This window comes from Anabrus simplex, chromosome 3 (assembly GCF_040414725.1).
Source record: "Anabrus simplex isolate iqAnaSimp1 chromosome 3, ASM4041472v1, whole genome shotgun sequence".
Taxonomy (NCBI): domain Eukaryota; kingdom Metazoa; phylum Arthropoda; class Insecta; order Orthoptera; family Tettigoniidae; genus Anabrus; species Anabrus simplex.
Genome location: NC_090267.1, coordinates 334,747,682 through 334,759,975, shown reverse-complemented (window position 1 = coordinate 334,759,975; position 12,294 = coordinate 334,747,682). Strand labels below are relative to the sequence as shown.

Here is a 12,294-nt window from a genome sequence, read left to right as displayed (position 1 = left end):
TTTATGTATTTTCTTATATTTATACATTCCAAATAAATAACCTAACTGATGTTATTCCCGGTAAGCATGATTGGATTCTTGGTGAGTTTATCAGATAACTTAAACCCAAGCAACACAAGCTACAGCTTATCCACCCTAACTCATATTATTTTAGAAATATTTCTAAAGTACCTCTTAAATATAATAGTGAAAAATTGTAATTTATTACATAAAATACAAAAATATTTGAGGTTGTAAGTCCAACTCTTTATTGTATTCAGTCAAAATACAAAAAATGCAATGAACATAAATAACTTATTTCTTACAGTGTAAATTGAAAATGACATGGATTTCTGCCCTCTTTCTTTCATTATTTTCAGTCCCCCATTTCAAACTCGGGTATTGCCCCAGTGATCCAGAGTGACTAGGAGAACTTCGGCCAACCTTCACGGCCTGTGATGTAACCAGGTCACTGTGGCCAGCCTGCTTACAGTGCTGTGCGCCCACAGGATGAAATGCCTAGCATGAGCATCTCTGGTCTACATCCATGTCACACACCAAATCCTTCCCATTTCTGTCAGGCCGTATAGCGCCATCGTCAGTGCATTGGAAATCCCAGTTTACATTAAGCTTTTGGAGGTGATCACTTCTGATTGTCAGATCAGCTGGAGCAACGGATGCTTTGACTTACCACTCAGCGTATACAGAAATTTGTGGTTTCCAGCAGCCATCCGGTTGGAATACTCTAGTCGCAAATGGTCTTTAAACGGATTGTTTGCTGACATGCCCTGAAGTTGCAAGATCGATGTTAGACCATCTGGAATCACAGCAAGATCAGTTTTATTAGTGCCAAGATCTTGCTCTACAGAATCTTCAAGGTGGTGGCCTCTAAAGCTGTCCAGCACAAGTAAGGCCTGCTTTCTTTGCTGCCACATAGAATGCATCCAGTCAAACATCGTTTTCTCATCCATCCAGCCTTTTACCTAAGCACGCACATGGATACCGGTTGGGAATGTGATGTTCTTCGGAATTGTCTTGCATTTAACATACAGGGGTAATTTACGGCCATCAGGAGTAATCGCCACCATCACTGTACATTACTTTTCATTGCCAGTAGTTTTAATTGGAACACTTGCCACTCCCTTCTCAGAAACAGTAGTGTTCCTTGGTGTGTCAAAATACAAAGAGGTTTGGTTAGCATTGTCAATAGTATTTAAATATTTTATTATTAAGGTCCACCTTTTCAATACAAACTGTACAATGTTTTACATTACATTTACGTTCAGGGACTAGTTTCGACCTAACTGTAGGTCATCATCAGCCTTAAAGCAAATCAACAGAGGACAGCGTGACTTGCTCAGTTAAACTTTGAATAGAAAGCAGCATATTTAAGGAGCCAGCCTTTATTGAACTTCTACGCATCATCCCTGACCAGCAATTTAAGGATCTCTATCGTAAACAACTTTTTAATGTAGTGCGGTGCACCAGATTTTTATGAATCTCTATCAAAGAGCAACATTTTAATGTAGTGAAGCGCATCTCTCAAACCTTACCTTAATTTCTTACATGGTATGTATATATCATTTTTTATGTCATTGACACTGCACTGCATCTTAAATTGCTTTAACTTTCAACAGAATTTTATTTTATGTAACCAGTCTTAGACCATTGTTGTCCGGGCGCGCGCTTCTCCATTCTTTCCTCTGGACCGGCAACAGAAGCACACCTAGCATGAGAAGTTGGATGAAATATAAATACATGTAACTTTTAAATGACATGAAATAAATTATTGAAACTTGGTGAGAGCACTTACCAGTGATTCTAGTACTTGCTGTTACCGGGTAAGTTGGCTCTGCGCGTAGAGGCGGGCGGCTCTGAGCTTGCATCCAGGAGATCGTGGGTTTGAGCCCCACTGTCGGCAGCCCTGAAGATGGTTTTCCATAGTTTCCCATTTTCACACCAGGCAAATGCTGGGGTTGTACCTTAATTAACAACGGCCGCTTCCTTCCCACTCCTAGCCCTTTCCTATCCCATCGTCGCCATAAGACCTATCTGTGTCGGTGCAACGTACAGCAACTAGCAAAAAAAAAGTACTTGCTGTTAGTGTGGTATTGCGTGAAGCAGCTGCGATTGTGCCTATGAAATGACTACTACCTCCGGAATACTCTCGGAATTACTGGCGTATAAGTGAGGTCTGTAAAACCTGTAAATGATTTTTTTTTTTTTTTTGCTAGGGGCTTTACGTCGCACCGACACAGATAGGTCTTATGGCGACGATGGGATAGGAAAGGCCTAGGAGTTGGAAGGAACCGGCCGTGGCCTTAATTAAGGTACAGCCCCAGCATTTGCCTGGTGTGAAAATGGGAAACCACGGAAAACCATCTTCAGGGCTGCCGATAGTGGGATTCGAACCTACTATCTCCCGGATGCAAGCTCACAGCCGCGCACCTCTACGTGCACGGCCAACTCGCCCGGTGTAAATGATTCTAGGAATCTTTTCATCCTTCTTTGTCCATCCATTAACCTCACTGTTACTACTATCACTGGCATCTTCACTCGTATTATTGTCGCCGTCAACAGACTCGTCTGAACTGAATGTCGCACTTTCACTTTCGCGGGTATATTTTGACGTTGACGGACACACATCTTCACAATCACTAATACTTACACTTTTGCAATCACTACGGACATCAGATAAACTATCAACATGCAATTCTCCAAATATTTCATCATCGTTCAAGCTGTCCTTGCTACGGCGCGCCATGCTGACACCTGACAATACACTCCATCACACGGGACTGAGTGTTACGAAACCACACTTCCTGTGCCAAAAGCATTGTCAAGGGAAGAATATATCTATCTAAATTCCGATCAACAAAGACTTTTTGTAAACAACACGAAATATTTCGATTAATAAACATCACAGGGGATAAAATCACTCAAGAATGAAGCTGTGCAAAAACGTTCATTTACGTAGCCGGTCGCCCACGCACCAATACGAAACTACGTTAATTAACGTAGCCCGTCATTAATATGTTAACTTCAATTCTATGAGTAGCGCATACATTTTTTAAGACCTTTGTGTCTATACATTGTTTATTTTCTTTGATATATTTGTGTTGATTTGCTTTAAGGCTGATGATGACCTACAGTTAGGTCGAAACTAGTCCCTGAACGTAAATGTAATGTAAAACATTGTACAGTTTGTATTGAAAAGGTGGACCTTAATAATAAAATATTTAAATACTATTGTAATCACAGTTCAATACGGATCATTCATAATGAAATTTATATCTTTTAATTAAATAGCATTGTCAGTCTTTGAGAGGAGGTACGAGTTCTGCTGCCTTAACCTGCTTGTAAAACTCTGTAACTTTATCGGTACAGTCTTTAGGCAGTTTTTGGCACAAAGACATTTTGTAATACAATGACATGTTATTTCGCTGTATAAACTGCAGTTGGCAGCAGTACTCCAAGAATAAGTTTCCCAGAATATCATGGGAACGTGTAATTTCCTGTGCTTTTAGTTGTAACATTTTGTGGGAAACACCGCAACCATTGTTCCACATCTCTCTCACCTACCCCAGTAAAGCTTCCTCAGCACCTGGGAACGTGCCCTAGTTTGGGCCTTGAAAAGTATGTCTGGATAAACTACCGGTTTTTAATTCCACTTGCTACTTTCTCTAATTCCTTGCTTGTGTTTCGTGAATAGAAAACTCACGGCCTGCTACTCTGTTACTATTTTCTCACGCAAATTTCACCACTTTTAGCTTGAATGAAGCTGTGTAGCTGTTAACTTTTCCCCATGACAAATATTTACCAACTAGCTTGACAAATTGTGCACGACAGTGGCCCTTTCCTTTTGTTTCTTCTTCTAAGGTTGTCAGCCCGCATGTTGGTTGGCAGCTGTACTCCAAGAGTTGCGGTCTTGTGTCAATCTCTTAAGCTCCACATAGGATTAGCAGCCCAGCTCGTCCATAATGCACCTTACTGCATCCAGTAAAGGTGTATTAAAATTCTGTGGGAACTCGGATACAAATTTGTATGGAAATTGTAGCAAATTTCAATACGGGTCTAAACATGAGATTAGTTACATGTAATAAATCTCAGATGATCTCAGGGTATGGTTATGGTAAATATTTTCGCTTAACATGGGATCTGAGGGATAGTACGGTGCTCCTAAAATTATAGCCTATCAATACCTCAGATGGACGTCTCCACCCTATTTACCAGATTAAACGACATGAAGAAACAAGAATCGCATCTCACTTACATCTATAAACTTATTGTACAGCTTCTACCTATAAATAACTACACCACACATGGTTAATCTTAACTATATGGTTTGAAAATGAAAACCTACAACCTGTTTTCCTGTCATTGACCGGGTCAGGGATGTAATGAATGAAACATATATAGGCTGTTATTACAATGGGGTTGCCACTCCCAAGGTGATTTATTAATGAGTGATAAATGCTATGAAATGATAATGGAGAGTGTTGCTGGAATGAAAGATGGCAGGGAAAACCGGAGTACCCGGAGAAAAACCTGTCCTGCCTCTGCTTTGTCCAGCACAAATCTCACATGGAGTGACCGGGATTTGAACCACTGTATCCAGTGGTGAGAGGCTGACGCACTGACGTCTGAGCCACGGAGGCTCTCAACTATATGGTTTACTAAAGTAAAATAAAATGTCTTGGAAAGAGAAAATTAAAATAACGGGTTCATTTCATAACTCTTGAAAATCAAATAAATCACATGGGAATGGTTCTATTCACAACTAGGGTACGTATTCGTTTTCCAAGTTTGATTATCACTTGCTTGACATGAGCTGACCTAACATATAACATTTTATTCCGGTGACTGAACTTATTTCTTTCAAATAATATCCACTGACATGCTGACTTCTCTTAAAACAATCTTATTTACAATGTATGTACCAATTTCCTAAATTTGAAATTATTCTGGACCACTAAATTGCTTTTCCACCATGATTATTTATCATGACTACCTTTGAATGACATGCTAAGTTTCACAGTTTTCCTTGCCAATTAAAATCTTGCATCTACTAGCCTAACCATAATTTACTTGAATACTTCGATCATATGTCATAACCTCAGAAAGTGAAAGTCTCTAACAGAACTCTAATTCTATTCATTCTTAATTGATTACAGTTCTCATCTGAAAACATATGCTCAGGAAGATAGGAAACTTAAAAGGGGTCCACCTTTTCAATACAAAAATTTTATAGTTTATTTACAACATATATTTACACTTGGAACTAGTTTCGACGCTGTTTGGCGTCATCTTCAGCCAAAATGTGGGAAATAGGCTAGCCATTCTCAGTTCAATACGGACAAAAATGAAATTCTTAGATTTAAACATATGCTCAACTATCAATGTAGTAGAACACTCCTCTTACACGTGTATTCAGCTCTTTAAATCCATTGAACAGCTTAATTGCGACTACCGATATCAACTAATCATTTCAACTATATACTCTGTATATTTAGGGGCTGCCTGGCTGAGGCGGTAAAGGCGTGCTCGGTTCTCCCGGAAGGACGTGTGTTCGAATCCCCGTCAGGAAGTCGTAAAATTTAAGAAACGAGATTTCCACTTCCGGAGGTGCATATGGCCCTGAGGTTCACTCAGCCTACACCAAAAATGAGTACCAGCTTAATTCCTGGGGACAAAGGTGGCCGGGCGTAGCGCTAACCACTCTACCCCATCACGTGCCGAGGTTAACAATGGTGGAAGCCTTTACCTTCCACTCCTCCAAGGGCCTTCATGGCCTGTACGGAGGTGACTTTGCTTTGCTTACTCTGTATATTATCATTTGAAACACACAGCTGGGATGTTTATCTTGGGTAACTCCTAACATGTATAACTTTATTTCATGAATATGGTTATAAGAAGATGGACTTGGCTGTACATTCACTAATCTAGGTCAGATATGTCAACATTATACTTCTTTGCTCCCTCAATGAGATTTCCTTTCATCTCAGTACTGCCTGTACAAGATCCAGTCCTAAGCTACATATGTCTCATATTAATTCTATCTCTTATGTGCCTTCTTAACATCAATTCTCTTCAACGATTATTCATTTCCTTCAATACAACACATAGCTTACTTATTTCAACCGTAATCATCTCTTAACGTATCTATTTCCTCTTAAATATCTCAATCTCTTCTCATAGACACATTTCCCTCGACGTAGAGTACTTAAATATAGCTATCCCCACTACATTGGATCACATATTATCTCATCGCGACGATATTTAACTTCCTAGTCTATCATAATATTCCTTCTTATTTCTCCAATTACAAAGAAAACACATATCTGCTGCATATCTCTACCTAACCATATCATTATGATTTCCAAATAAACATTAGGTTGCTCTACCCATTCATAATATCTACATCTCAATAACTGATCATTTTCTGTCATAGTAAACTTTACCTATTCATAATATCAGTGGCAAGATTCCCATGGCTGTTGCATTGTATTCTAATTTATATACATTGAAGAAGGTTACTCCAATCTTATGTATCGATTCCAACATAGCTCATTCACGAGAGGTTGACTTTGAGGTTACATTTCACTGAATACATCAACACTACAGGTACATACCTTCGGTTACAAGTTCCAAACATTGTTTTGTGTTAATTCAATTAAGAATTGTAATTTAGGAAATCGTAGCTTATCATGCTCCTGTCCAGGACGATTCATCAGCAATCCAATCTAGGGCTGCTGCGCTCGGCCGGTTGGAAACCAAAGATCAGCTGGGTTTCACGTTCCGCATCAGGTGGGCTGGATCCATTGTGTCGAATACATCTCTGAGACTGCCCACTGTACATCTAGTAGTACATTATGCCCTTCTTCTTGCTTGAGCTCATGATAACAGAATACAAATATGAGATATGGGAATCCATATCGATATTTTTAATAAGTCGACAATATATAACTGCTTTTTTGTCTTTGATATTCAATGAAGACTGCTTTCAGTTGTACTATATTAGCTTCAGTACTGCTTCAGTCTCTATTTTATTTACAAGAGAGCTTGATTTTGATAATCTGCTCGTTTTTGTCGTGTTATTTTTCCGTATTCTTCTTCCTTCCTGAATTTATTGTTTGAATTATGCTTGGTATTCTGCCGGTAACTGCTACTTCGGTTCTCGTATAACGACTTGCTTTGCTTATTAAGGTTTTCTCTTATTTTATTGTGAGAACACTGCTTCTTTAAAATAAATGTACTTCTTTCTTCTATGCTTTCTGTTTTTCTTGCTTGAAGAATACTTTTTTTTTCTGCACTTAAACGCAATTGACAAACGTGTCCTTCATTTGCTTTTTCTTGGTGAAGAGTTATAATAATACAATTCTTTTTTTTTAACAATTGACTCGTATTTCCTTTTCTTTTCCTCCACTGCCATAGCGATTATGCTCTTTTTTTTTCTAAGTTCGGCCTTCATGAACTTCTGAATCATACTATTATTTGCATTCGCTCTATATAAATTTTGTTATAACTTCATTTATTCAACTTGGCAACATTTTTTAACACTGCGGAAAATTCAACGGTACAATAAGTAGCCCGATGTACTTCAGTCTAGGTCCACCTCTGTAATTCCCCCCTCCACAGAACCCTTCAAGATAGTGGCCAGTAGACTTCCATACCTGAATATTTCCTCATATACTGTGTCAGGCATGGTGTGTCTTCTATTCTTCTCAGTACTTCTTGGTTGCTAACTGTTGTCTCTCCCGGATATCTTGAGCATTCTTGTGTAACATCATAACTCAAATGCTTCGACCCTTCTTCTATCTGTTATGCCTAGTGCCCAGGTCTTCTATAGAAAAACATACTTAGTCTTAGTCTTAAGTTGATGTTGAACCTGAACAGCTTAACTCATTTTTTTATTGCATGCTGTCTTTGCTTGGTTAATTCTGCTAACCGGATCTCTCTTACTTCTACCATCAGCTGTTATTTTGCTTCGTGAATAAGTGAACTCTTCCACGTTTTTGACATTATTCCCGTGCAGATTTATTTCGGCTTCAATATTTTGCCTGCTTACCACAAGTATCCTTGTCTTGTACGTATTCATTTTGTTACTGTAGACGCACATTCGTGCAGCAAGTTCACGAATTAGTCATGCTGCTCTTCACCGGGGCAAAATATTTCCGTCAAAAAAGTAGGGATTCAGCTGATATTCGAGTAAATACGGTAATATTGGGTGAATATATTTACTATACTATATACTGCAAATAAACTCTTGCCTAATTTTTCAGTGGCATAATCAGATGAAGGAAAGAAAAGAAAATGGTATATTTTAAATGTTATTTTAACTAATAAAAATCAAACTTCTCATCTTTTAATTGCTCACTAAATTAAGTAAGAATAGTTAACTTTTCTTATCACTTGACCACCCTTTGTACTATTTATAGAACCTTAAACTGAAGAGAGATAATGTTTCTAGAAATTTCTAGAGTTCTGTTGCTTAGCTTCTATAACTTGTTGGGATGAGCATTCAATCCTGTTTAGAAAATCAGCTTGTACATTTCCGTTGATAGGTCCTTCAGTGTAAGTATTTTTTTTAATGCACTTGTCCATTGTTGGAAACTCTGATGTTATCCTGTCAAAAGCCAACATTGGAGTTGTCACATTTTAACACCCTTAAATGCCGCTAACTTCAGGTAGGATTGAAACCTTTATAGTGAGAACAGGAGGAGAATGACGGATTGCAATGCTAAAGCTGGCAAAATTGACTGCATATGTCGTAGCACAAATTGGTGAAATGTTAGGAAGAAGTTCTGCATCTTTCCCCAAAAGTTTGTTATTTAGTTGTAATTTCACTAGTATTTCTCCCGGTTACTCATTTTCAGTGGATCATACTGATAGACTTTGCAGTCATCAGCTATCTTGAGGGTACCAAAAAAATTCTCCTCTTTGACTTAGCTTAACTACAAGAATTCCTTTGTCACATTCATCTGTTTCTCAACCAGTGTCTAAATATTGCAGAACCATTATGGAGTGTAACTTGTGATTAGTGATATTAAAACCAATCTATGGCTAATGTAAACCTTACAAACAATATCTTCAGTAGTTGTGCACTTATCAGATATGATCACAGTTCTATGCCGCTATTCCTTGTTTCTCAGCAAATATTCCACTCGGAGGTGTATCTTCAGGGTTGGTTTGTCTTCATTCAAAATGTTTTTCCCACCTCATAACTGTGTCATTTAATGGTACACGTTCGTGATACACAGTGGTTATCTGGTTGCCTTTTTTACAGACTTCTCATGCAAATGCAGGGATCATAAGCTCACCGGACAAAAAATTAGTCGCCCCTGGAGAAATCATTACAAGCATCATTTAATACCGTGTAACTCCACCTGTGGACTTGATAAACACCTAGATTTGGTTAGAAAGCGAGGCCACAAGGTTGTGCAGGTATGTGGCATCCAGGTTAAGCCACTCGCAGTGAATTTGATCGCGTAATTCGACCACATTGCAGGGATGCTGATTACAATAAATAAAATTGATATTTCCACCTATTCAATACAATTTTAATGCTGTTATTCAATTACAACATATTAAATTTCACAGGACTAGTTTCAATGCGTACTTGCGTCGTCTTCAGCTGTTTTCGGAAAATAGGCAACCTTAAAATTCATGACATGTCTTAAAATGTTTGGCATGAAATCCCATTAAATCTATAATTAAAACCTTAACTCATTAAAATCTATTATGGCAAGTAAAAGACTTGCAAGTCAGTCGTATAATAAAAGTTCATTTGTTAAATGATATTCTTATGAACAATCAGTTGTGGAGTCCTTAAATTTGTTGAGCGATTGATAAAATATTGTGTTCCATTTCACTACAACTTGTATATTTCTTACGTTAACGGGATGCTGATGTCGGCGTATTACCTTCTGTTCCAACCTGTCCCACAGATTTTCAGTCAGATGATTTTGCAGGCCAATGAAGATGTAATAGGGTGGAGGAGTGTTCATGAAACCAATCACATGCGTGTCCAGCTTGATGAACTTTGCTGTAGTCATCTTGAAAAATCGGGGTATCAATAACATACTCATCGTGCAGATATTGACTGAAAGACAACACCTGGTCATACAGAATGTTTAAATAAACATACTGGTTCATGTAAGTGGTCACCTCAGTAGCGGGCCCAATCCTCAATACGAAAAACACTCCCAAAACAGCACAGACCCGCCTCTGGCTTGAATCTGAACTTGCCTACATCCAGGATGAAATGCTTCATTTGATCTTTGGCACACTTGACGACATGCACCATTGGAATACAAGCTGAAACGTGATTCGTCAGACCACGTTACATTCCGCCAGTCAGCTACTGTCCATGTTCAATGATATCTAGCCTATTGAAGATGCACATCTTTATGTGTCTGTGTGAGCAATGGCCTCTTGCGAGGTGACCAACTCTAAATGTCCATTGCATGCAGTTCCTGCCGCAATTTTCTCTCGCTAACAGGTTGGGATGTGCCTTCATTCACTAACTGCAACAATTCCTGTTGGGTTTGGAAATGATTTTGATTCACAAGCCATAAAACACGTCTCCAGTCCCTCTCAGTCAGGATCTTTCGCAGACCACAATTCTGACGTCATGTTTCGTGGCCACTTGCAGTACACCACTACTTATAGACACTTTGAACAGTCCACTATGAAATACCAACAAATCCAGCAACTTCACGCACCGTATGGCCATGGGCACGGTCAAACACGATTGCCCCCTTTTGCCACTATCACATCGTTACATCTACCCATGTTGACATACACTGTCTGCTTGAAACATCGATGTCTCACTGATCGCTACTGTCTTATGCTCATGTAGAGGCACTGCACATGCAGTTGAGCGTGGGACTTGTTCGCTGTGCCATCTGTACAGACTTAACGATCTATCTGTGCATGCGCACAAGGGTGACTAATTTTTGGTCCGGTGAGCTTATCACTCACAGTGATTACTTCCACTGTAACCACTGTCACTATTGTACTTCTATTCTTAGTGACTCCCTTTCTCCTCTTGGTGTGGAAAATGTCACAGTTCAACAAGCTAAGGATGATATTCTAGTATGTATTGTGATTTTCTCATGGTGATGATTAAAACATTATCACTTTCTCTCATACTTGCTTCGTTATTAATACATGACCATATTGAGAATCCCTTCTCAGTAGTCAGGTGGAGAAGGGTAAAGCTAAAGGATATAATTCCTATAAACGGGTAATATACTCTTTTTTGAATTTTTTAATATTCATTCAATCTTTCCGGCTTGATAGCGAGAATTATTAAAAGTTTCATAACAGCGTCAGAGTTTTCTTTTCTTCCTTTCCATAATATTGCAGAGGAATAGACGTGGGAGGAAAATTTTGTGTGTTACTTGTAGTTCAGATAACTGAATGAACATTATGAATATCATGAGCAATTTATGATACTGTCCTTTTGTTTGGTAGATACACCCAACCTCCTGCTGACTTGTGGGACTGGTATGAACCTTACTTGGAAGATCCTGAGGTATGTATGGCAGCCTGCCATTTCCCTGCCCAGCTCAGCCCAGCCCAGTCCATCTCTCCCCATCTTTTAGATAGCACCAGTAGCCTCTGTAAAGCTACCAAAAATATTATTTCATTGCTTGTTGTAAGAGGCATTCAGAATGTATTCTAATATGAATACCACTATTACAGTAATAATAATAATTACTATTACAGATTGTCTAATGGTTTCAGATGTCTCAAGTTTTAGCCATTTGTTTACTGATATAATGATTTGTCAATATATTTTTTTTCTAGAGACTTTTATAATAATTTTGGCGATTTAACATTAATTTTCTGTGATTAGCATTAGTTGTACAAGTGTTATGTGCTTATATGCAATTTGTGCCCCACTGGGACTGTCAGTCTGCGACGTGTGTTACAGCCACAAGCTCAACCAAATATGAGTTACTTTCATTTAACCATGCCAGGCTCTTTTCTCTCCCTTGGACTGATGACTGTAGCATTAACTGTCCTATGCATTAATTGATCAGTCCAATAGTCATTGCTTACCTGTAGAGAAACCATTTTATTATGGTGCAAACACAGTATAACTACAGCTTTTCCCTTTATGCCATCTCCACACTTCAGTCTCATAATTGATGAATGAGTATGACATTGAACTAATTGAAGACTCACTATATTCTGACAATACTAAAATGTTTTCATGCACTTGATCATATGAAAGAGAGATTAATGTTTTAGGCTAGTGACCTCAAACTTACAAAAACATAAGCATTAATCCAAGTTTGCTGAGGA

The 12,294-nt window shown here is 38.5% G+C and overlaps 1 protein-coding gene across 2 annotated transcripts in view; it reads left to right on the top strand.

The window, feature by feature from the left end:
- The window catches only part of LOC136867305 (pre-mRNA-splicing factor 38B), a 141,802-nt gene that overhangs the window by 31,916 nt on the left and 97,592 nt on the right, over positions 1-12,294 (top strand). For both annotated transcript variants that reach the window (XM_067144458.2, XM_067144459.2), the window contains exon 5: positions 11,458-11,518. In XM_067144458.2, the coding sequence (XP_067000559.1) occupies positions 11,458-11,518 (61 nt within the window). The remainder of the gene's footprint in view (positions 1-11,457; positions 11,519-12,294) is intronic.